Below are 25,000 nucleotides of genomic sequence, written 5' to 3'. Positions count from 1 at the left end.
TTCACAATACCAAAAGTAAAAACAATACGGTACTTCACATGCATGAGTCACAACGCAGCTTACTTCAAAGAATCCAAACCTGCAAAATCAATTGGATCTATACTACAAAGCTGGTTCAGGATAATTTAAGGTTTAGTTAAGAGGTAAATTACCTAATAGAAGGGCCTGGAGTCCTCATTTTCTTATTATTAGATGTAATATTAGATGATTTACACCTTAACTTACCCTGAACCAGCTTTGTAGTATAGGCCCCTGCACACTTGGAGTAAGACCAAAAGGTCAAAGTAATTTCAAAGCAAAATGGTCAGTATGCTGAGGTTTTTCCCCTCCTGACCAGCTAGCTAATGCAAAAAACATTTTAACAAACACCCTGTATAATAAGAAAAACCAAGGAAAGGGAAAATAAGGCAGAAATTACACCATGTTCACCATCCATCACACAGGTGTCTTGACAAAGAACACAGTACATTTCTATATACTGTACAAACATTTTTTACACAAACAACTCATCTGAACACAAGTTGAAAGACAGAAAAGTTGGGTAAGTGTGTTGGTGTGACTTGCGGGCGCAAAAGGTTAACACAAATGGCCATGCAAGCGTGCGTGGGCGAAACAGTCCCACAGGTGTGTAGTACACAAGAAAAAGATCAGGTGTGCACACACAATACTTCAGCTGGCATTAAGTACAACAGTCCTAATAGGTGTGTGCACACAGCCAACAGTCCAAGTTTGTGGGTGCAACAAAAGTTCAGCAGGTGTACTTAGGCAGCCAATACACGTAGTCAACCAAGTGAGCGGGCACACTAGTTCAGCTGGTTTGTGTACAGAATAGTTCACCAGGGGCCTATTACTAAGTTAGGTAAATCATCTAATACCTTTATCTAATCATCTAAGAGCCTTTCTAAAGAAAATAAGTACTCTGGGCTCTTCTATTAGTTGATTTCACTCTCAACTTAACCTTAACGTATCCTGAACCAGTTTTGTAGTATAGGCCGCTGGTGTGTGGGCAACAGTTGTGTGTATGTGGCCGACAGCAGACATGGATTTAAAAAAAACCAAAAAAAAAAAACCCTCAAACTCCTCCACACTGACCACTTGGTCGAAGACAAAAATATCATGAGTTTTATAGTTTTTTTCCCCCTGGTCGACCATCTACGGGTCACAACCAATGCCACTGCGGCAGTGTGAGCGGAAGCGAAGTGAGAGTCTAACAGGCGTGTATGCCACTGAATCACAGGAGCTATTTCAAGCTTGCTTGAGTACAGGTCCATCAGAACTTTCTGGTAACCCTCAAATGTATGTATATTTCGCAGTCTTTTTGGATAGCTCAAGTTGGTGCATAGATTCGTTCATAAAGCCCAACACATGCATGGCCGACACTCCGCAGGCTCTGGAGAACTCACACCGTCCAGTGCCACACAGACATCTTCAAAACATGCATCACCTAGACCATCACCCTCTGTCCGGACTGTGTAGATGCCCATGGTCTTCTCAGCAGTGTCTGCCTCGGCCTGTCTGCATTCAAGGTCCTGGAACATAGCAAAGGGAAAAAAAAATGATTTAACGAAAGAACTACAAAGATTTAGGTGCGAAATAAGTTCAAAAGACTTGTCTTCCAGGCACTTTGCAATCAAAAAAAAAAAGTCACCTGTTGGCCAAAGAAAGAAGACAATTCATTTCCCCATTCCAACCTCATCTCCCATTACCCCTATCCTGACTGCAAAACTTCTGTTCAATTAATTGAGGGGGGGGGGGGGTCATGCTTGAAAATGCAGTGCTTTATGACTTACTTCATTATCTTGCTTTGGCCTCACTTGCATCCCGAGTCCGGAGATCCTCTGCTGCCTTTTGACAGAAAGAAATTATTAGATCCACTGTATCACTACACTGAATTGGTAGCAATCCAAACAGTGGTGATTTTCCATTCACAAGGGATGCTGAACTTCCTCTTTCAACTTAAAAAAAAAAATGCTTCGATGTGCATTGGTTGACTTAATTGTAAACTTTGAGACAGTCCATCGCACTAATATCAGATCAGAGTTGGGACTTTCCTCAAGATGTTGCAGGCAGAGGGGCAAACATTCAGAGCAAGCATGCTGAAATGTGTAAACTTTGTACCATCAAATCAAATGTGGGCTCCTATGGCAGCAGGGACATTTGGTGTACTTTGAGCAAACATCACATTATTTCTTAAGACCCTAAAGAGCCCCCCCTTAATAAATGGTACACAGGTCTGGAGTAAGAATGAAGTTACATGGCAATGGAGAAAAAGAATACACTTTTAAGACCAAATTTGACAGCCATTTAAATCTCAAAGTTCTATTTCGATATACTGGTGAGTGACAGTATGAAAAGGAGGTAGAGGCAAGAACAGAAGGGAGAGAGTAGAGTAGGAGAAGACACAAAGTGAGGCAATGTGTGAAGATGAGAGCAGCGGCAAACTCTTACATGTCCACATGCTTGTGAAATCTTCAAAGATGACAAAAAAACCTTCTCTCTGATGTTCAAGTCGCTGAAGTTCATACACAGACAGTTCGCCGGCATCCTAGAGGACAGTATGCATAATGTGTCACAAACCAACACAGGTACTGAGGGCAACAAAGTCAGTCATTTCTCCATTGACCACCCCAAAACCTTGTTTAACCCCACTCAAAGCTCACAAGTCTAAACCCATGCAGTCAAGTGTTTTTTTTTTCTAACGGCAAGAAAAACATCTGAAACAATCAACATAAACTTCACCATGGTTATCTAACTCACAAGCTGTATGCAGATCAGATTAGACCAGAATCAAAAACGTACATGTTCCATGTGGGTCATTATGGCAGAGATCTTCCGTCCTACAGCTCCACCTTCGATACAGAAGATCCGGATAAGGCCACTTGCCCGATAGTCCAGTTCACCAAAGAATTGAGGTCAGAGGTACAGTGGCAATTTACATGAATTCCAAATTGATCTGTAAAAAGACAACAGGGGTTGTGGCAGGTTAATGGCATTGACGACAACACCAAAAGATAAGAATGTCACTGGTTTAGTCCAGTGACAGTCCAGTCAACTACACTACATTTACCTCGCTGGCATCAAAAAGTGCCATCTGTTCTGGAAGTCTGGAATTGCTGGCTCCCGGAGAACCTCCTTCCTCCAGGTTGAGCATGGGCGTTGCATCACCTTCTTGATCAGAACCTCATCTATGTCGGCAGTAAATGAAGGCCCCTCATCTGCTTGACCAGATTGAACACGGAGATAATACCAGCCTTATAAATGTTTAGACAAATCATTTGAATGGTTAACATGCACATTTTTCACATTTCAGGTTCATTTAACAAACAACTTGGTAACACTTTCTATGAGGCCCATATCTATAGCAAATTATGAGCGCATTTATATCAAATTATAAGGCACATTATAATGACTGACCACGTATTATGACTACACCCATCATGTTTCATGATGCTTTATATTAACAGCTATGTATACCCATGAATCTAGCTTATAATGCTTAATAAATACAATTGTGTTATGAGGACTCTTGGCTGGTTATAAACTACAGAATGCCTGATGGGGCTTTTAATGCATTAGGAGTACTTATACCCCTCTATGCACAGACCTGGATATAAGGACGAATAAGACGCTATAATATTCCATGTGAGATCATAAGTTGTCAATGTGTGCTCTAAGTAAAGTGAAGTTCATATGGATGCATCTATAATGCACTGTGTAATGCAGTATAATGCATCATAATGTAGTGTAAGCCCCATCAGGCAGTCTGTAGTATATATCCAGTCACGAGCACTCATAACACCCTTGGATTTACATAGTTTTATAAACTTAGTTCACTGTTATTCATAACTGTTAGCATAAAGCATCATGAAAGATCATGGGTGTAGTTGTAATGCGTTGTAAGTAGCCAAATTATAATGCACATTATAATTTGAAATAAATGCACTCATAATGCGCTATATATATGGGCTTCATAGAGTGTTACCAACAACTTTGTTGTGTCAGTCATATGAACTACATTTGAGATACAACTGTACATCTTTCAATAAGTTTAAACTTACCATGTCGCCACATGGATGTCCAGTTGAGGAGAATGACAAAAATACCACAATAGTTTTGTATCTGGGGAGAAAGGGCAATACAAGAGCAGATGCCATTACTATCCAGTGAAACGAATGCTTTGCATTTATGATGCATCCTTTTACTGCAACTGACCCACAAAACAGATAACATGGCACACAATAATCAAAGAACAGCGCAATGCAATTTTAAACAGCATGATTACCGTGTGTAGTTTAGTATTATTGAACTGAACTGAATTTAAACGACATTATTACAGCGCAATAAGGAATTTGAACTGCAAACTGTGAACATCAGCAGCACTTTGCTAAACCTACCATAAACTGGGCACTGTAAAAGGGGAAAGATACAACTGCTTACGACAATCACTTGTGGCTTTGTGTCGTTTCAAACAGCATAATAACCAATTTCAAGGTTGGTTTAGTTTACTGTCGACCTGTAGAGAAGTAACAAACAAGCCAAGTTGCCAAAGAACCACTAGCCTGAAGCACACATGCACTGGAACACCTGCCATGCAGGATTTAACCGTTTAGGCTACAGCAATAACAAACTACGGAAATGTGAACAGAAATCAAACCAAATAGTATCCATCTAATATAAACTACACAATTTCGACACAATTTGAAGAAATTGGATGTAGGATGGCTTTAGATTTCTTACCATAACATTGATCTCGCTCCACTCCCCACACAGTTGAAGGGCAACAGGAAGTAGAAATGCAGCGCTCAAACGTTTGGCTGTGAACAACCGTGATGTGCAGCAAGTAGCGCCACCTCTGGACTGGAGTTGCATCCTCAGTTTTCCCAATTCACATAACTTTTATGAAAACTAATCACATACATTTTAAATAATATGATCTTATTTGTTTTATATTGTTAATTATCTAAACATTTTAATTATATATTAAGTGTTTCAATTCAATACATTTTATTATTAGTCCAATTACATAGATTATAGTTAATTGTAATGTATATGTTTTAAAACAATGAGTTTTTAAATAAAATCAAATAGATTTGAATGCATAGAAATGAACTCCTCCATGAATCATTTCTGTGAGTGTACGGCAGACACACACACACGCACGCACGCACGCACGCACGCACGCACGCACGCACGCACACACACACACACACACATGTTGTAATTATCCACGTCCTAGCCAGGAGGTACAGGGGACAGTGTATCCTCTCCTCTGCCACCTCAAGCTCTCTCCCTCCTGAGGAACATGAGCATCTTAATTATGGTCACCTCCTGGCCATTTAGGACTGTCATTAATACCACATGACATATGGTGCACCTCTGTACACATGCACCCCTTGTGTACCATGGCATTATATATGTAGCCATTAAATCATATTATAAAAAAGCCTAGCCTGTGGGTAGAGGTGACCAACTGGTATCTTTATTGCCATCACTGCCCTTTCAGCGTGCTATTAATATCATATAAAGGTGTGGAGTGGTGGCTTCTTCAAGGCCTCCTAACCAACCTATGTTCCTCCCTTCTGTCTCGGTGGTTCTTAACCATTTGTTTTCAAGCCCCACGGTATCAAGATGCAGATTGTATTACACCTGCAGTATGGCCTCTTTTTGTCGCTGGGGTTGAATCTGTTTTTATTCACAGCGTTTCAGTCCACTTTATGCTGTATATAAGCAATATGACACGAGTGGGAGTGAGGTTGTTCCGGGACACCCTCACGGGTGTGATTCGTCGCAGGCACGAAGCCGCAGGCTGAGTGCCGTAGGTAATTACACCCGTGAGGGTGTCCCAGAACAACCTCACGACCACAAGTGTTATATTGCTTTTATACAATAGTTCCTTTGCTAACACAATTAGTTCATTGAAAGAAATGTTAAATTATTTTAATTACTTTATCTGATTGTTTATTTGCTTGTTCCTCCGCTCCGGAAAAATAGTTCCAGTTATTGTCTTTGGTTGCTGCGCAACGCGCACCACGTTGGTTACGGTTACTTTGTATCGTTGGTCGCGGAGTGATTATTAGATGTGAAGAGTCATTCATAGAGTGTTGGAGGATACCCTCACTCCTAGTGACGTGTAGAACGCCTCTTGTCCAATCACAATTTGTGAAATAATTCGACCGGATCTAACTATTGTATAATTCTGCTGTTTGTGAAAGACTGCTTGAAGAATCGCTGCAGCTGGCCTTTGCCATAATACTTCTCTCTTCTCTCCATTTCATCCCCTCCAACACCCTGTCACCTCCAACACCCTGTCTCTCTCTCCAACACCCTGTCTCTCTCTCCATCTCTCTCTCTCTCTCTCTCCAACACCCTGTCTCTCTCTCCATCTCTCTCTCTCTCTCTCTCCAACCCTACCCTGTCTCTCTCTCCATCTCTCTCTCTCTCTCTCTCCCTCTCCCTCTCTCTCCAACACCCTGTCTCTCTCTCCATCACCCTGTCTCTGTCTCCATCACCCTGTCTCTCTCTCCCACACTCTCTCTCTCTCTCCCACACTCTCTCTCTCTCTCCCACACCCTCTCTCTCTCTCCAACACTCTCTCTCTCTCTCCAACACTCTGTCTCTCTCTCCAACACTCTGTCTCTCTTTCTCCCGTTCAACATTCCGTCTCTCTCTCCAACACCCCGTCTCTCTCTCCAACACCCTCTCTCTCTCCAACACCCTCTCTCTCTTTCCATCACCCTGTCTCTCTCTCTCTCTCCAACCCCACCCTGTCTCTCTCTCTCTCCCAACACCCTCTCTCTCTTTCCATCACCCTGTCTCTCTCTCTTCAACACCCTGTCTCTCTCTCTCTCCCAACACTATCCTGTCTCTCTCTCCAAACCTACCCTGTCTCTCTCTCTCCAAACCTACCCTGTCTCTCTCTCTCCAAACCTACCCTGTCTCTCTCTCTCCAACCCTACCCTGTCTCTCTCTCTCCAACCCTACCCTGTCTCTCTCTCCAAACCTACCCTGTCTCTCTCTCTCTCTCCAACCCCACCCTGTCTCTCCATCACCCCGTCTCCCTCTCCAACACCCTCTCTCTCTCATTCCAACACCCTGTCTCTCTCTCTCTCTCCAACACCCTGTCTCTTTCTCCAAACCCACCCTGTCTCTCTCTCTCCATCACCCCGTCTCTCTCTCCAACACCCTCTCTCTCTCCATCACCCTCTCTCTCTCCAACACCCTGTCTCTCCATCACCCTCTCTCTCTCCAACACCTTCCATTCCTTCTTTCACCCCCTTCAACACCCTGTCTCTCTCTCTCCAACACCCTGTCTCTCTCACCCTCTCTCTCTCTCTCCAAACCCACCCTGTCTCTCTCTCCCAACACTATCCTGTCTCTCTCTCCAACACGCTGTATCTCTCTCTCTCCAACACGCTGTATCTCTCTCTCTCCAACACGCTGTATCTCTCTCTCTCCATCACCCCCTGTCTCTCTCTCCCCCACCCCGTCTCTCTCTCTCCAACACCTCTCTCTCTCTCTCTCTCCAACACCTGTCTCCTGTCTCTCTCTCTCCAACACCCCGTCTCTCTCTCTCTCTCTCCAATACCTTGTCCCCCCCCCCCCCCACACACACACACACTCCTTCCCCTGTGTGCAGGTGTGCTGGTACCAGATCTTGGGGCGAGAGGCGGATGGCATCAACCTGAAAGTGCGGCTGGGAGACTGCCAGATACTGGGCACCGGCATCATGGTACGTACTGTATGGAGTCCTGCCTCATGCTCACCGCTTGGCATCATGGTACGTACAGAGTTAGTCCTGGGAGACTGCCAGATACTGTTCCATCATGGTACGTACTGAGTCAGGCCTCGTGCTCACCACAGCTACTGTTTATAGTAATAGGGGTCATTGGCCCTGCCGTGGCCAACCGGTAGGGCACTCGCCTGCCATACGGCTTACCCGGGTTCGATTCCTGGCCCGGGTCCTTTGCCAACCCCTCCCCGTCTCTCCTGATTCGCTTCCTGTCCTATCAAATAAAGTTCAAAAAGACCAACAAAAAAATAAAAATAATAATAGGGGTCATTGAAGGGTTTTTTTGTAGCAGACGTGTAGGTGGCCTATCTCCTTAACCACTAGGCCACGGTTGGTGTCTTTACAGAGGTCTCCTCAGCCTCTCCTGTATAAAGCAGCTAGAGTGTGAGGTGATATTGGCATCGACCGGGCCATTAGGGCCAATAAGGAACTGCTTAATGCTCACAGACAGGGGAGCGTGCAGACAGGCTGCACTCTCTGTCATGCTCTCTGGGTGTGAAGTACCAATCTGATGCTATTGGGAAAGCCGTTAACCACTGTTCATTCTCACAACCTGCCTAGTAAACATGACAAATGGCAGGCAGTGTAGCTTTTTGGAACAAAAATGGATTCTTTCTTTCTTTGTATTTGTTCATAACTTGTCCAACCTGTAGCCGAGTTTTATTGTTCCTCCCTGAGCACCCACAAATGAGATAAATGGATGGATAATGCTGTGTGTGTGTGTGTGTGTGTGTTTGTATGTTTGTGTGTGTGTTTGCGTGTGTGTGTGTGTGTGTGTGTATGTGTGTGTGTGTGTGTGTGTGTGTGTGTGTGTGTGTGTGTGTGTGTGTGTGTGTGTGTGCAGTCCTCTGTGTTTGTGCAGTGCTGTGTGTAAGTGATACAAAGTGTATGTGTGTGTGTGTTTATGTGTGTGTGATGCGTTAAGGGCTCTGCATACTTCACGTGCGCACTTTGGCGCACTTTGGCGCATTTGGCGCGAGAGCCATTAAAATGTGGCAGACCATTCATAGTCAAAAGCGCCATTTACAGGCTTTTGCTTGCATTTTCGGAAGTGTGCTCTCTGCTGTTCATGAGAGAAACAGCAGATTCTGTCGCAGAAAAGGCAGAAACTCGCAGCGTGAGTTCTACAGATGTATAAAAATAGAAAGCCAAATACGACTGCTGTAATGCTACAGAACGTCTGACTTATAACTTACCACAATGAAACATAGATTTTTGTTGTAGCCTACATTGCCATATCATTCCAAGACCATGTGAGAGCATTGTTCTGGTTGCAGAATTTATAAATAAATCACCGAACACAACGTGCTTCTGAACAAAGTAAACAATTGTTTCACTGAACAACATTTAAGGGAGAAGATAAAATAACTCTCTAGGACATTTTATTATCCTCAAAATGATGCAGGGTCCATTCTGTAGTAGCCTACAGTAGCTGTAGCCTCTCTTCGCAAATGCTGCTTTGTCTGCCTACCTGCATGGTTGCTGGTGGAGCACGGCAAGTTACAAAAAATGTGGGGTGGACGACCTCGCGCCGCGGCAGCCGCGCCAGCCGCCGCCGGCCAGCCGCGCCAGCCGCGCCAGCCGCGCCAGCCCGCGCCAGCCGCGCCAGCCGCGCCAGCCGCGCCAGCCGCGCCAGCCGCGCCAGCCGCGCCAGCCGCGCCAGGGGCGTGTGACGTCATTTTGGGTCACGTGACAGCGCACGCCATCGTCACGAGTGAGGTATGAAGGAGGTTAGCGCCAGTCACGCCAAGTATGAATCCGCTTTTATGCACTATGTCATGCTGTGTGTCAACATATCCTGTCCCATCTAGGTTCCATCTAGGGACGAGCAGCTGTTTTTATGGGATACAGTAGAGCGTGTGTGGTGTGTGTGTGTGTGTTGTGTGTGTGTGTGTGTGTGTGTGTGTGTGTGTGTGTGTGTGTGTGTGTGTGTGTGTGTGTGTGTGTGTGTGTGTGTGTGTGTGTGTGTGTGATGTTAATGTTGTCATATGCTATCCCAGGTGCAGTCTAAAGGTGAGCATGTTTTCCATGTGGAAGGTCTGTTTGTATGGGATAGGTGTGTGTGTGTGTGTGTGTGTGTGTGTGTGTGTGTGTGTGTGTGTGTGTGTGTGTGTGTGTGTGTGTGTGTGTGTGTGTGTGGGTTATTGTACCTGATGTGTGATGTGTTATGCTCTATATCATGTTGTGTTGTGATCTGCTCCCCCAGGTTCCGTCTAGAGGTGAGTGTGTGTTCCGTGTGGAAGGTCTGTTTGTATGGGATAGGTGTGTGTGTGTGTGTGTGTATGCACTATATCATGTTGTGTTGTGATCTGTTCCCCCAGGTTCCGTCTAGAGGTGAGCGTGTGTTCCGTGTGGAAGGTCTGTTTGTATGGGATAGGTGTGTGTGTGTGTGTGTGTGTGTGTGTGTGTGTGTGTGTGTGTGTGTGTGTGTGTGTGTGTGTGTGTATGCACTATATCATGTTGTGTTGTCATCTGCTCCCCCAGGTTCCGTCTAGAGGTGAGCGTGTGTTCCGCGTGGACGGGCTGCATCAGAACCAGAAGTATGTGTTTGCGGTGGCGGCCTACGACGGCCAGGGCCGGCTGGTGGGGCACGGCATCGGGGACACCGGCAGACCCTTACTGGCCTCCGCACCCCTGGCACTGCTCACCGCATGGGCACACCTGGCACAGGTAGGCATTATATACCTGGCACAGGTAGGCATTATATACCTGGCACAGTAGCTATGCAGTATATACCTGGCCTCCGCACCCCTGGCACTGCTCACCGCATGGGCACACCTGGCACAGGTAGGCATTATATACCTGGCACAGTAGCTATGCAGTATATACCTGGCCTCTGCACCCCTGGCACTGCTCACCGCATGGGCACACCTGGCACAGGTAGGCATTATATACCTGGCACAGTAGCTATGCAGTATACACCTGGCCTCCGCACCCCTGGCACTGCTCACCGCATGGGCACACCTGGCACAGGTAGGCATTATATACCTGGCACAGTAGCTATGCAGTATACACCTGGCCTCCGCACCCCTCGCACTGCTCACCGCATGGGCACACCTGGCACAGGTAGGCATTATATACCTGGCACAGTAGCTATGCAGTATACACCTGGCCTCCGCACCCCTGGCACTGCTCACCGCATGGGCACACCTGGCACAGGTAGGCAATAGACCAGGGATTAAGATGGGCCGTGTTCAAAAACTTGAGGGCCACGGAAAAGTTTTCAACCTCGCACTGGAGGGCCGCGATGGGCCGTGCAATTGCATTGCTCTACATTATCAAATAAAGGTAAATATACAGTAGGCTATTCACTATACACCTGGCATAGCTAGACACTAGCTATTCACTGTATACCTGATATAGCTAGGCATAGGCTATTCACTACACACCTGGCACAGCTAGACACTAGCTATTCACTGTATACCTGGCATAGCTAGGCATAGGCTATTCACTGTATACCTGGCATAGCTAGGCATAGGCTATTCACTGTATACCTGGCATAGCTAGGCATAGGCTATATACACCTGGCACAGCTAGGCAATAGGCTATATACACCTGGCATAGCTAGGCATAGGCTATTCACTGTATACCTGGCATAGCTAGGCATAGGCTATTCACTGTATACCTGGCATAGCTAGGCATAGGCTATTCACTGTATACCTGGCATAGCTAGGCTTTGCCCCCCCAAAGGTTCCTTCAAAAGGGGGGTGAGCGTGTTTTCCGCGGGGAAGGGGGCTGCACCCAAAAACCAGAAGTACGTGTTTGGGGTTTGGCGGCGTACGCCGGCCCGGGGGCCGGCTGGTGGGGAAAACGGCAATCGGGGACCCGGGGAGACCCCTACTGGCCTCCGCACCCCGGCCCACGGGCTCCCCGGGATGGGCACACCTGGCACGGGTAGGCATTATATCCCTGGGCGGGGGCCAGGTGGCATTATTTCCCTGGACAGAAAGCTATGCAGTAAATACCTGGCCTCTGCACCCCTGGCACTGCTCCCCGGCGATGGGCACCCCGGCCACGGGTTAGGTTTTATATACCTGGGGACGTAGGCAAAAAGTATGCATATATACAGTATATACCTGGCACCCAAACCCCAAAACCCCTCGCACTGCCCCCCAAATGGGCCCCCCTGGCACAGGTAGGCAATACGGGTACGCACAAATACATCATGACAGGCGCAAAGAGGGGAACACTGTTTTAAAACCCCGACTATGGGGTGTGTCCAGTACCCCTTTTGGGAAAGGGTTTTAAGGTGGCTCCACAACGCCCTGTGACGGGTTGGGTTTTTAGGGATGGTTTTGGTCGGGCACGATTTTCCAAAGGGAAAGGGGGTCAGTCCCTTGCAAATTTAGCTTTTTTGGAAACCCGTAAAAGTACCCAAAAAACAATGCTTTACTGCCAGATTAGGTTTAGGGATGGTTTTGGTAAAGGCACAGCTGAGCATTTTCACCTTTAGCAACAGAAATTTGCCGTGGCAAAACAAAATTGCTGACACGGCGGGAAAACTGAGCAAACCTCGTCGTGTGACAAAAGTGCATGAAAGTACTTTACCGTTCCGTTTGAGGGGCACGCCTTAACTTCAAAAGGTGTCTCACCACCACGCAGAATGCGCTAGCGTGGGATAGTACATATGCAAAAACATGTGGTCAGTCTGATACAAAAGTATATAACTGATACAGTGGCACACAGGTAGGCAATACTCATGAACGGCCATCCGGGTACTTTGCTCTTAAATTTGCGTTACGCTCCTTTATGGGTGAAAACAAACCGCATGTCTCATTGACTTAAAATGCTACATGGGCCTAGTCAAAAGGAACACATTCCATGCTTCACCCACGACTGTTTGGAAATTTTATTTGAACAGGGCAGCAAAACCACGTTTTCGGCTTTTTGCCCCTTGGAAACAACACTAGTCTACGGGTCCTATTTTCCCTTTTTTTAAAACCCCCAAACATCCCCAAATTTGGGGACTTGCATGGGTTGTTTTCCCCCCCCCAAAAAAAGGGGTAAAAGCACAAGGAAAAACCCTACGCCGTTCATGAGTATAGCTATGCAGTACATGTGGCACAGGTAGGCAAAGACTGTTTGATAGTAAGATTGACGTCTACCAAATACTACTTTTGCGCTAAAACCCCCCTCTTTTTTTTCCCATGGGTTTTGGTTTTTGTAAATTTTTACGTCGTACCAGACGGGGCAGCCTGCCCTGACCAAGCGAGCCTGTAAACCAAACTGGGCAGCCCCTTCCCCCCCGGCCGCCTTAGAGGGGAGCAGCCCGCCCGGGAGCACCTCCCCTCCCCCCCCTCCGCCTCCCCCCCCCCAAACAAACCCCCCCAGGAAAAAACCCAGCAGCCACCCTCCCCCCCCCCGGGCGGGGGGCCCGAGGGGGGGACCCTTGGGGGGTGACAAATCCCCTAAATATTTACACACTATATTTGGGCGGGGGGCCCCCCCCACACACACAACCACAAACGGAGGAAAACACGTTTTGATTTTCACACCACACACAACACATCCCCCCCCAAAAAAAAAACACCCTAACCACAAAAAAAAGATTTAATTGGGGTTGGAAAATTTTTGGGGGGACCCTTAATTTAGTGGAGGGGTTTTGGGGGGGGGTTTTATATGTTACATTTGGTTTTTTTGGTTTTTCTCATTATAAATAAAGGGAATTTTTGGGGGGTTTTTTTTTAAAATTAACACAAACAAGGGGTTTTAGGGGTTTTTCCGGGGGACTTCCAACCTTTCACAAATTTTCCCCACCAACAACACAAAAAACCCCCCAAACCCCCCCCCCCCCCTTTTTTTTTTTTTACGCCCCCCTCGAAGATGGGTGGTAGGGGAAGGGGTTTTTTTTTTAAAAAAAATCCTCTAAAATGGTTGTTGTATTTTTTTGTTTTTGGGGGGTTTTTTTTTTGGGGGTTAATTTTTTTTTTTTTTGTTGTTTGTTTGTTTTGGGGGGGAGAAATTATTATTTATTTTTGGGAAATTTAATATTTTTAAAATAAAACTTCCCTTTTTTTTTGGGGTGTGGGTGAATTGGGGTTTTTTTAAAAACACCTCCCTTTAACATAACCTTTTTTTCCCCTTTTTAAAATTCAAAACCCCAAACCAACTTTTTTCCAAAAACCCCCCAAAACAAGGGAAAGAAGGTTCCAAACAGTTTTTTTTTAAATTTTAAAAACACAAATTTCCCAAAATTTAAAAAGGGAAACTTAAAAAAACCCAATTTTTTTATTGATCAAATTTTAAGGTTTACTCCCTTCCCGCTTTTGCATACCCTTTTTGCCCCCTTTTTTTTTTTTTTTTGTGGGTTTTTTGGTGTGTGTTTTTTTTGTGTTTGTTTGTTGAAAGTTGGTTTGTGTGGGTGTGCGGGCTCAAGCCCCGGGGTTCCGCCACCGGCCCACTTCACGGAAAACCACCTGCCCCGAAAGGGGAGCGCCCGCCATGGGGGGCGAAGGGTTAAAACTCTGACCGTGTCTCTTGCCTGAGGGCATGAGAGCGAGAGATGAGGACAGCGCGTCGAGAGCACTGATGATGGCAGAACCCTGAAACGTCTGCTCTACTCTGCTCTCAGAAAAATCTTGTGCTTGACCTTAGTGTCTTATTAAGTGTGCAAAGCCTTTGAGCGTGACCCCCGTGGTCTGTGGCATCAGCCTAAATGCCAACCCCGATCATTATCACGTGACCTCTGACCTTTGAACTAAGCATCTGTAATGTGAGTGTAACCTTGCAGATGCGGACCGGAGTCTTTGGGCCGCTAGGTCCATTTCTCTACCCAAGTCTGTAGATAGATAGAATATTTATTCTCCTTTTAGAAAAGGGTTCTGTGTCATTTACAGTAGGCCTATGTCTGATACAATTACAAAAGCACACAATAGACACAGCACAGAACGCAATCCACAAACACACCCCCCAGGGTAAAAAGACAGGTTTACGATACGACAACCCGGCAACTTAAATACGGTGCTATGCTAAAGTGCAGTTATTCAGACCCAATGTGCAATATGTTGCTCAGGTACCTGAATCAATGTATCTATCTCATAGAATAGAGCATGCTGTACTTCCAGACGGAGAAATCCTGTGACAATCAACCGTAACCTGTTAGGAAACCAGGCTGCCACTGATGCAAGTGTTACATGGCCTATGATGGCATGTGTGACGGAGGTCATCTTGCACCTGTTCACCCCCCTCGGGGATCGAACGTGCGACCTCGTCAACTACAACGGTCCGGCAATGGGAGACACAGTACGATACCACTGGGCCAAGAGACTAGTCTCTCGGCCCAACGGCACGAGACTGTATGAGGCTATCGGAGGGAGGTTTTACCAACGTTCCACGCCAACTCTGTGCTAGTTAGCCTCCGTTACACATGCAGGGCCCATGGCAGCTTTGTCCAGGCCCTGGACAAAGGCCTCTGAAAGGCCCCCCCACCCAATACATACTGTGTACTGAGGATCCAATTCTGGGATCGGGACAACGGACCCCTTTGTCCAATCTATCTGCTTCCCTGAGTAGCATGAGTAGTATCAGAGAGAGTAGAGAGAGAGAGAGGTTCCATTGGCCAATTGTTTCCGGGTTCTATTATTGCAAGGGAGAGGGGGGGAAATCCCCCTTTAGGCAGACCTAGGCAGACCTAAGGACTGTTCTATTCAATGCAAGGAGTATTATGACACGCCCCTTTAGGCAGACCGGAACCTGGTCATGTTAGGTGTCCATAGCAACCTATTACATTGGCATATCTCTATATACTTAAAGAATCTCTGGTAGCATGGGGTGTTTAAACCTGATGGCTGCTGCTGAAAATGAGTGGGGTTTTCCTTTCTGGTGATTTAGAATTAAGCTGGTGAGTTAGCGCCAAACGTGGCATGAAAATCTACAGGGTATAGTGAAGAGTGAAGTGTGGGACACCAGGTCAGCAAACAAGAACAGCTGACAGCAAAGCATCAAGGATATCTGGGCTTCCATTACTCCCATGCACTGTTTCTGCCATTGACTTCAATGTTAAACGCATCATGGCCGTTATTAAGACAGAGAGAGTCCTAACCAAGTATTGAACATTGCATGTCATGTAGAAAGTACCAAATTTCAACTGATTTGATGTGCACTGATGTGAAATGAATTTTGATGAAGAGATGTATTATTACATGTAGTTGATTTTATTACAATATTCTAATAATGCGAATTCTCCAATTCATGGGTTTTTGGAGCTGGAAGACCAACATATGTAAAAATAAACAATTTAATGATTGGAATAGTTAAAAAACTGGGCCATGAATCTATAATCCATGACAGTTTAACATTATTGATGGAATTATGGAAATAAATCAACGTTTTCATGCTATTCTAATAAAGTGGCCTGGAGCTGTATTATTTAGTACATACTGTATAGTATTTATTTCTATACTGTATATCCTGTATTTCAGGTTGTGTGTGGAGTTGCTCCAGCTGACGTCTCCTGTGCTCCATCAGGTTCTAATATAACTGCATCTATAAAGTGTATAATATGTATTATTATATTCATTTATATACAGTATAATATTTCTTTTTATGGCGCCCCCTTTAGGTTGTGTGTGGAGTTGCTCCAGCTGACGTCTCCTGTGCTGCATCAGCTCTTCTTCTCCTCCATCTTCATGCAGACTGAGATACACGCCCAGGAGGGGGCGCTACACTGCGACGTCGTCTGCGACCAGGGACCCCCCATTTGGGGACAGGTGAGGGGACCCCCCATATGGGGACAGGTAATAACCTTATATAGGGACCCCTCATATGGGGACAGGTAATATTATTATATATTATACAGGCACCCCCCATATGGGGACAGGTAATAACCCTATATATTATACAGCGATTCCCCATATGGGGACAGCGAATAACCTTATATATTAGGGACCCCCCATTTGGGGACAGGTAATATTTTTATACAGGGACCTCCCATATGGGGACAGCGAATAACCTTATATATTAGGGACCCCCCATTTGGGGACAGGTAATATTTTTATACAGGGACCTCCCATATGGGGACAGGTAATATTATTATATATTATGCAGGGACCCTTCATATGGGGACAGGTAATATTATTATATATTATACAGGGACCCCCCATATGGGGACAGGTGAGGGGACCCCCCATATGGGGACAGGTAATATTATTATATATTATACAGGGACCCCTCATATGGGGACAGGTAATATTATTATATATTATACAGGGACCCCTCATATGGGGACAGGTAATAACCCTATATATTATATTATACAGGGACCACTCATATGGGGACAGGTAATATTATTATATATTATTATATTATTATTATTATATTATCAGGTGATATTATAAGGTGATATTATAACAGCACTTCGCCAGAAAGTTAGAAAAGAAGCAACTTGGACGCCCGAACGCCCGCATGACATCATAGGTGTCCTGCTACCGGGGAATAAAGGACACCTTCTCAGCCAATCAGAAAGACGTTCCGTCTGCTCACTGGGTGATAAATATTATTTATGATAGGGACCCCCCATATAGGGACAGGTGATATTATTATATAGGGACCCCCCCATATGGGGACAGGTAACAACATATCGGGGCAGGTAAGACACGTACTGTATATGGACCTCCCATATGGGGACAGGTGAAAACAGGGACACCCCCGCCCCCCCAATATTACTCCTCTGCAAATGGGCCATGTTGTGATGGCTTAGCTGACTTTGTATTTCCACACCAATTACCAATTCTAAGTGTTTCAAGTTGCTGTAGATTACTTCACGCAAAAACACAGCACAACTGGACTACAAAACAGTAGCACATTTATTTGGCTTCACAATTATAAACATGGCAAGTTCATCTGAAGATGGTGCAGTTCAGCGAAAAAAAGTCTGTGCGTACTTCAAAACACCACCCTCATAATCGTGTTTTGTTGATGGGGTTCCTAAAGCAGACACACTGCAAGGATGCAGAATGACAACAATGCAGTTGCAACACAGCTCAGAAGTGCTTCGTTACAGAGCGACATTGTTAAAACAGTTCAGTGGCGTTTGCTTACTTACTAGTGTTGTTGTTTGTAGATGGATACAAGTGGAAAAATGTGCTGATGTCTGAGACTGCAGATCATTAAAATTTTGTGAAATGTTGGGACTTGCAGGAGGAGATCAGAACTCACAGTCAGCACAGTCAGCTAAAGCGATACAGTACCGTTTCTGGAAACAAGCTCACTGTACAGCTCTCCTTCAGTTAAATAATTGAGGTTTACCCTTCCTCTGTTCTTCTCTGTTGATGCCACTTCTAGTTACAACTACAACAAGCTAGCAATTATCACTGAATCTTATAACTATGCTTGGAGGTAAAATGTGCACTGCCAGGCTCAGAGAGCGACTGGAAGTAGAGGAGAAAGGTAAAATTCAATCATTTCAAGTAACTGAAGGGGAGATGTGAAATGAGCTTATGTCCAGAAACGATTCACTATCGCTGTAAGTCAGACTATGCGCTCACTCCTGGGAAGTATTCCAAGAACATGGTCAAGTGATAAACCTAGCTGGAGCCTGGAGTCCTTATTTTCTCAACTAAATGACAACTAACGGTAGGGACACATAGGAGACGAAGCAAGCGAAGCGAAGAGAGGCGAAATCCAACCGCCATCAGGTCGTCGCGGCGAATCAAATGGAATGGAACAGTTATGTTGTTGATTTGATTGGGCCGCGGCAGGCGAATTCGCTCCTCATTTGCACGACATTAAACTTTCTTTTATAATTTCGCTTCGCCTCGCTTCTGTTCGCTTGCTTTCGTCTCTCTCATAGGAATGAATGGCAAAGTTCGCAAATTCGCGTGTATGTGTCCCTACCGTGAGGGGGGCATCTATTAGGAGGTTCACCACTTGATGCATTCAACCTTAGCCAGGATTATCATATGTTAGCCATGTTCTTGCAATACCCCTCTGTTCTCCCCAGTCAATCTGTCATGTTATGCTTATGCACTATGCAGACGCTGTGGCACTGGCCCGTTATGGAGTGTTTTTTGGAGTTTTGAATATGGCCCGTCTGTAGAACTGCAACTCTTTGATGCTCTCCCGAATATCATCCAGCGCCCTGAAATCAAACGTAAACATAAAAACACACATTAAAATAAAATATACAAACGAGTCACAAAAATAGCCTCACCCACTCAGACAAACAAAGCAGCCAGCACAATCCACCAAACTGGAACACTACAAGCCAGTGACTACATGATCAGTGGTGGTTGGAGTCATTGTCAGTAGTGGAAGATCTTAGCATTACGACGTACACTACAGGCAGATCATACTGGCTTTCAATACAAAAGTCTCTCTCAAAGCTCTGTGCATTGCACACACGCATAGGAATCGTGTGTGTGTGTGTGTGTGTGTGTGTGTGTGTGTGTGTGTGTGTGTGTGTGTGTGTGTGTGTGTGTGTGTGTGTGTGTGTGTGTGTGCCACTGGATGAGCACTGTGTGTGTGTGTGTGTGTGTGTGTGTGTGTGTGTGTGTGTGTGCCACTGGATGAGCACTGTGTGTGTGTGTGTGTGTGTGTGTGTGTGTGTGTGTGTGTGTGTGTGTGTGTGTGTGTGTGTGTGTGTGTGTGTGTGTGTTACCTGTGAGAGCCTTTCTTAGACGGTGCTTTTCTGTAATCCTCTGGATACCACCTCCTGGGGAAACACACACACATGGAATTACATTCACACCCTCACGCTGGGATTTGACACCTGGATGCACATGTACTTACACATACAGTACATACGTATACACACACGTACACACACACGTACACACACACGCACACGCACGCACACACACACACACACGTTACCTCAGTGTATGAGTGTATGTGTTTGGGCCAAACAATTAGGACCTTATTAATGATTCATAATCTAAAATGCTCCCCACACTGCTATATGGTACTTAACAGGTACTATACAAGTGTGTTCTCTCTCTCATACATGCAGAGCTCCTTGACTGTGCTTAATGTGCTTAGTGTGCTTAGTGTGTGTGTGTGTGTGTGTGTGTGTGTGTGTGTGTGTGTGTGTGTGTGTGTGTGTGTGTGTGTGTGTGTGTACCTGCAGAGCTCCTTGACTGTGCAGTGTGTGTGTGTGTGTGTGTGTGTGTGTGTGTGTGTGTGTGTGTGTGTGTGTACCTGCAGAGCTCCTTGTGTGTGTGTGTGTGTGTGTGTGTGTGTGTGTACCTGCAGAGCTCCTTGTGTGTGTGTGTGTGTGTGTGTGTGTGTGTGTACCTGCAGAGCTCCTTGTGTGTGTGTGTGTGTGTGTGTGTGTGTGTGTGTGTGTGTGTGTGTGTGTGTGTGTGTGTGTGTGTGTACCTGCAGAGCTCCTTGTGTGTGTGTGTACCTGCAGAGCTCCTTGACTGTGCAGTGTGTGTGTGTGTGTGTGTGTGTGTGTGTGTGTGTGTGTGTGTGTGTGTGTGTGTGTGTGTGTGTGTGTGTACCTGCAGAGCTCCTTGACTGTGCAGTGTGTGTGTGTGTGTGTGTGTGTGTGTGTGTGTGTGTGTGTGTGTACCTGCAGAGCTCCTTGACTGTGCAGTGTGTGTGTGTGTGTGTGTGTGTGTGTGTGTGTGTGTGTGTGTGTGTACCTGCAGAGCTCCTTGACGGTGCTGACGTCTACGATGCGGTAGTGCAGCTGCCTCATGAACTCTGGCATGAACTTATCCAGGAACCGCTTATCAGCATGCACCGAGTTACCTAGAGTCACACACACACACACACACACACACACACACACACACCTGCAGTCAGAACTCTGGCATGAACTTATCCAGGAACCGCTTATCAGCATGCACCGAGTTACCTAGAGTCACACACACACACACACACACACACACACACACACACACACCTGCAGTCAGAACTCTGGCATGTAGTTATCCAGGAAACGCTTATCAGCATGCACCGAGTTACCTAGAGTTACACACACACACACACACACACACACACACACACACACACACAGACACACACAGACACACACGCACGCACACACACACAGTCAGAACTCTGGCATGTACTTATCCAGGAAACGCTTATCAGCATGCGAGTCACCGAGTCACACACACACACACACATTTTAACAGCTTTATTTATGTCCGCAATTCGACATAAATGTTACAGATACAATAATGCTAAGTCACAATCCAATGTGGGATTGTGTTTAATACTGAAAAGTCAGGGTAGGGAGCTCTATACCGAAGTTGGCTGTGTGCTCACTGCTTTTCTTTACATTTCAGCGTTTATTAGTATGAAAACAGTATGAAAGTACCATATTAGTGTGTTGTCTGTGTACTCATAAAAGCCAGAGAGTAACTCACACACTGGTGGCAGTGGCTGCCACGCAGGGTACCACCCTGACACCAGGAGCAACTTGGGGTTAAGTATCTTACTTAAGTATCTTGCTCAAGGACACATTGATCACATCGGAACAGGCAGAGCGGGGCTCGAACCTGCATCCTTCTGGTTGCTGAACGTTGCTGAACTCGGCTCCTCTACCACCTGAGCCACCACCGGCCCAGAGCAGAGCAGTGAGTGAGTTTTCCTTAAATCACCTGCGAGGGAGCACTGTCGAGTAGTACTAGAGTGCTGTGAGAGTGAGTTTGCGTTGTTGTACCTGCGAGAGGACACTGTCCAGCTGGCGTGTACTTCTGGATGAAGGACAGGAACTCCTGCTCAGCATCGCGCACCGAGATCTTGCTGTCACGCACCGCCTGCGTCAGCCCTGACTGCAGATGACAAGACAAGCCAACCGAGCAGCACATTACATGGCATTCAGGAGACACTTTTATACAAAAGACAACAGCTGTTACACCACTATGGCACAGGAGGAAACAGGCTCTCTTGTGTGCATTTTAAGACTTTCACAGGCTGATTAAGCACTTCTGACTTCCTTTGACTTTGTTATTGGCCAGAAATGACTCTGTACTGTCTTTTTCAAAGTGTGATAATATTGTAGTGACACCAAGAACAGGAACTCTTCTTCTTTGTACATCAGCGGTAATGGGCTGTCTAGAGATGTTTCACAACCTCTGCAAGTTCACTTTAAATTTTCATTACAAGACAGAAAAAGTGTTACACACTCTCAATTTGCAGTCAAAAAGATGTCTGACAACATTTCGGCCTGGTGGCTTTCCTCTGGTCACATAACATGGTAGTGATGCCATTTAAAAGTTACTTAGGCCACTTCATTCAGACACAAGAAGCAAAGTCATCATACTGTACTGTACAGTACTCACGTTGCCATGGTGCGTTTGGCACCACTCTGACATGCCGTCCAGCAGCTCGTCCGGCTGGTGGATGATCAGGTTGGGGCCCTGTGCAGAGACACATCACATTATTGTATTATTAGACAGTATTATTACTGTACATCACATTACATTACTCTTATTTACTTATGGTAATGTGCTTGTGTATAATGCATTGTTGTGCATTGTTGAAGTTATCTGTCACTGTATTTGTTACTGTATACAGTCACTGGATGTGTATCAGCGCGAGCTCTTCTCTAAGAGATGCCATGATACGTGCAGCAGCTTACTGAAAATGCTCTCTATCTCTCTCAGTCAATGTTTGGCCGTTGCCTTACCATCAATGTACACATCTCCAATGCCTCACCCTCTTACCATCTTACCAATGCGTCACCATCCAGAATTAATACGGATCGCCTCTTAAGTGAATGTAAATAATGTTTTCAGACCAATTGTGTGAACGTCGATCAGTTTCAGTGAATTGATCATGACAAGTGTGCTCGTACCTCCGCCAAGATGTTGAGTTCAGAGTCTGTGATGATGCAGGCCATCTCGATTATCTCATCTTTATCAATGTCCAGCCCCGTCATCTACAAGACAGAATTTAATTTACATTACATTACACATAACGAAGATCCAAAGCGACTTACAGATAGTTAGGTGCATTTCTCAAGGGCACCTCAGCCATGGGTGGAGGTGTAGGGGAGAGGTCAGGTGGGATTACAACCTTCTGATCTCCACATCCCTACCCATTTCCATTAGGCCACAGCTGTCCCATAGCTGTCAATTGAAACCAGATCTGCTGTGCCTTGCATGACTTGCGATATTAATTTATGGATTCATCTAAACATCAAATAATCCATACCGACGTTCATTCCTCCTCTCCCACCGCTACTAACACTATAGGCCTACAAGTAAACTCACTTCAAGAAACTCTACCCAAACTTAAAAATAAAGGCCATTGCCAGATAACTGAAGTAAGTACTATAAAAGACAGCGTTAATAACATAGACAGCAGAACACATCAAGAGGGTTTTGCTTTATTTTGATGTCTTGCCATGTAAAATGAGTGATTAATCTCACAAGCACAGTTGTTATGTTAGCTGACCAATTCTGTAGGCTACAGTGTGCCCGAGTCGACACCTGCGTTGTTTACATAACGCGCATCAATTCGAGCATACAAGTTACTTTCGTTTTCTACGAGGGCAGGTCAACGCAGCAGTGACAATCTGCTAGCTACAGCATCTTTGTACCTCGAGGTCCACCCAGACCATTCTCTGTGTCGATGCTGAGGAGGCCGAGTTTGATGAGTTACACGAATGTTCCATCTTTCTCTTGAGCAACGCCGAGTGTTTTGACAGCTGTCTGCTGCAGCCAAACGCAGTGCTCGCCCGTCGGTGTTGGTCACTGCGAAAGTTTGCTAAAGAAACACCTATGCTGCTCCGTGCACACGAGGGTTTAGTGAGCTGTCTTGAAATTGCGAACAGCCCCGGTGAACATGCGGATATTGCTGCACGAAACATCTGCCTCTGGATCATTTTCCTACTTCCCTGTACGCAGCGTCGCGGCAATCTGACGTCATCACGTTTGACCAATCAAGTGAAGCTTTGGATGGGGCGCGCAACAGTTATTGGTTTAGCGGCCAGAGTTAAAATTAAAATAAAAAAAATAATGAAATATGAAAGCAATTTAAATTCATTACAACGAAGTGAACAACAACAACAATAGTACTGTACTGTATTTAATTTTTTGCCTTACCTGTCTAGGGACTGTAGATGGAAATTAGCTATATAGTCTGGCACAAGCCATATTTTTATTTCTGTATACTATTCAGTAGATAATAATGAAAATAATAATAATGTACTAATGAACAATTTGCAGAAGGACATTTCATGAGTTGGAAAAAGAAAAACATTTTTGGTTTGAATGATATGTTCTAATTTGCATGAAAATTCAAGATGCCTTTTGTTCGTCCCAAGGGAAATTTGTCTTGGACATTCAGCTGCATTTACACATACACCACCACCACCCCTTAAAAAAAATCATAGAGACACATATGGTGAAATTATATTCTAAAACTTGGTTAAATGTGCAAGAAATTAACTGAACCGTCCCATTGTCCTTGTCTCTTTCTTCCTCCCCCGCGGAGCAGCAAGCGCGGCTGGCGGAGTGTGAGCGTCTGCTGGTGGCGCTGGATCTGGCCCTGTGGCTGAACGACAGTGGCGCCGCCCTACAGGTGGTGGTGGGCTGCTACGGCCTCCTGGCCCCCCTCATCTATCATCAGATCAACTCAGATCACATGCTGCAGGTAAGAAAAGCTATACAGTACTTCAGTATTGCAGTCTACATGTCTATTAGCAATACACCACCAGATCAACTCAGACATGCCGGAGGTATTACAGTGAGTATTAACCGAGTCATGTACTGTACATAATATTAATGTAGATCAGTGTTTCTCAAACTTTTTCAGGCCAAGGACCACTTTATCCCCCCAAAAATGTTCAGGCACCTCCTGTGAACTGAATTGACAGTTGACGAGTGCTAATTTGACACTGCTAATTTCGATGCAGATCACATACTTGTTATTCAAATTTACAGGCCTGTCTTATTGTACTGAAAATGACACTTCAGCTATGTTTAGCTTTGTAATAATGTTACAAATAAAGCCTACTGCTAGCTTGTCTTGGAAAAGTAGAAATCCCCTCGCGGACCACCTGAGCTCTGTCGCGGACCACTAATGGTCCCCGGACCACACTTTGAGAATCACTGATGTAGATAAGTTAACATACTTATCTTCTACCACCAGACCAACCATCCATATATAGCACAATGCTATAGGTAAGCAACACTCGTGCTCCTCTCCTCTCTTCCCTCTCCTCATCTCCTCTCCTTTCCTCTCCTCTCCTCCTCCTCTCCTCTCCTCTCCTCTCCTCTCCACTCCTCTTCCTCCTCCTCCTCTTGCTCATCT

The 25,000-nt window shown here is 45.5% G+C and overlaps 2 protein-coding genes and 1 long non-coding RNA gene across 4 annotated transcripts in view; 1 reads left to right on the top strand and 2 right to left on the bottom strand.

The window, feature by feature from the left end:
- Positions 1-4,909, bottom strand: part of LOC134464161 (uncharacterized) — a 5,060-nt gene extending 151 nt beyond the window's left edge. Inside the window, exons 1-7 of one of the 2 annotated variants that reach the window (XR_010037849.1) lie at positions 4,738-4,909; positions 4,059-4,513; positions 3,068-3,215; positions 2,800-2,953; positions 2,449-2,545; positions 1,791-1,845; positions 1-1,529 (exon numbers count right to left, since the gene is read on the bottom strand). The exon at positions 1-1,529 is cut by the window's left edge and continues 151 nt beyond it. This is a non-coding gene — a long non-coding RNA (uncharacterized LOC134464161). Of the gene's footprint in view, positions 1,530-1,790; positions 1,846-2,448; positions 2,546-2,799; positions 2,954-3,067; positions 3,216-4,058 lie in introns of both variants that reach the window. The other variant, XR_010037848.1, reaches the window with a different exon arrangement.
- cfap54 (cilia and flagella associated protein 54) overlaps positions 1-25,000 on the top strand; it is a 126,096-nt gene that overhangs the window by 31,819 nt on the left and 69,277 nt on the right. The window contains exons 23-27 of the mRNA XM_063217797.1: positions 7,637-7,729; positions 10,274-10,459; positions 11,521-11,807; positions 16,350-16,497; positions 24,185-24,340. Of these exons, the coding sequence (XP_063073867.1) occupies positions 7,637-7,729; positions 10,274-10,459; positions 11,521-11,807; positions 16,350-16,497; positions 24,185-24,340 (870 nt within the window). The remainder of the gene's footprint in view (positions 1-7,636; positions 7,730-10,273; positions 10,460-11,520; positions 11,808-16,349; positions 16,498-24,184; positions 24,341-25,000) is intronic.
- smfn (small fragment nuclease) lies at positions 18,628-23,587 on the bottom strand. The gene is made up of 7 exons (XM_063217616.1): positions 23,286-23,587; positions 22,539-22,622; positions 22,024-22,101; positions 21,402-21,513; positions 20,374-20,482; positions 19,386-19,439; positions 18,628-18,866 (listed from the first exon to the last, which is right to left on the bottom strand). The coding sequence occupies exons 1-7, from the start codon at positions 23,568-23,570 to the stop codon at positions 18,782-18,784; spliced, it is 807 nt and encodes a 268-aa protein (XP_063073686.1). The 5' UTR covers positions 23,571-23,587; the 3' UTR covers positions 18,628-18,781.

This window comes from Engraulis encrasicolus, chromosome 15, assembly GCF_034702125.1.
Source record: "Engraulis encrasicolus isolate BLACKSEA-1 chromosome 15, IST_EnEncr_1.0, whole genome shotgun sequence".
NCBI lineage: Eukaryota > Metazoa > Chordata > Actinopteri > Clupeiformes > Engraulidae > Engraulis > Engraulis encrasicolus.
The sequence above is the reverse complement of the archived record's forward strand: the minus strand, read 5'-3'. Positions and strand labels throughout refer to the sequence as shown.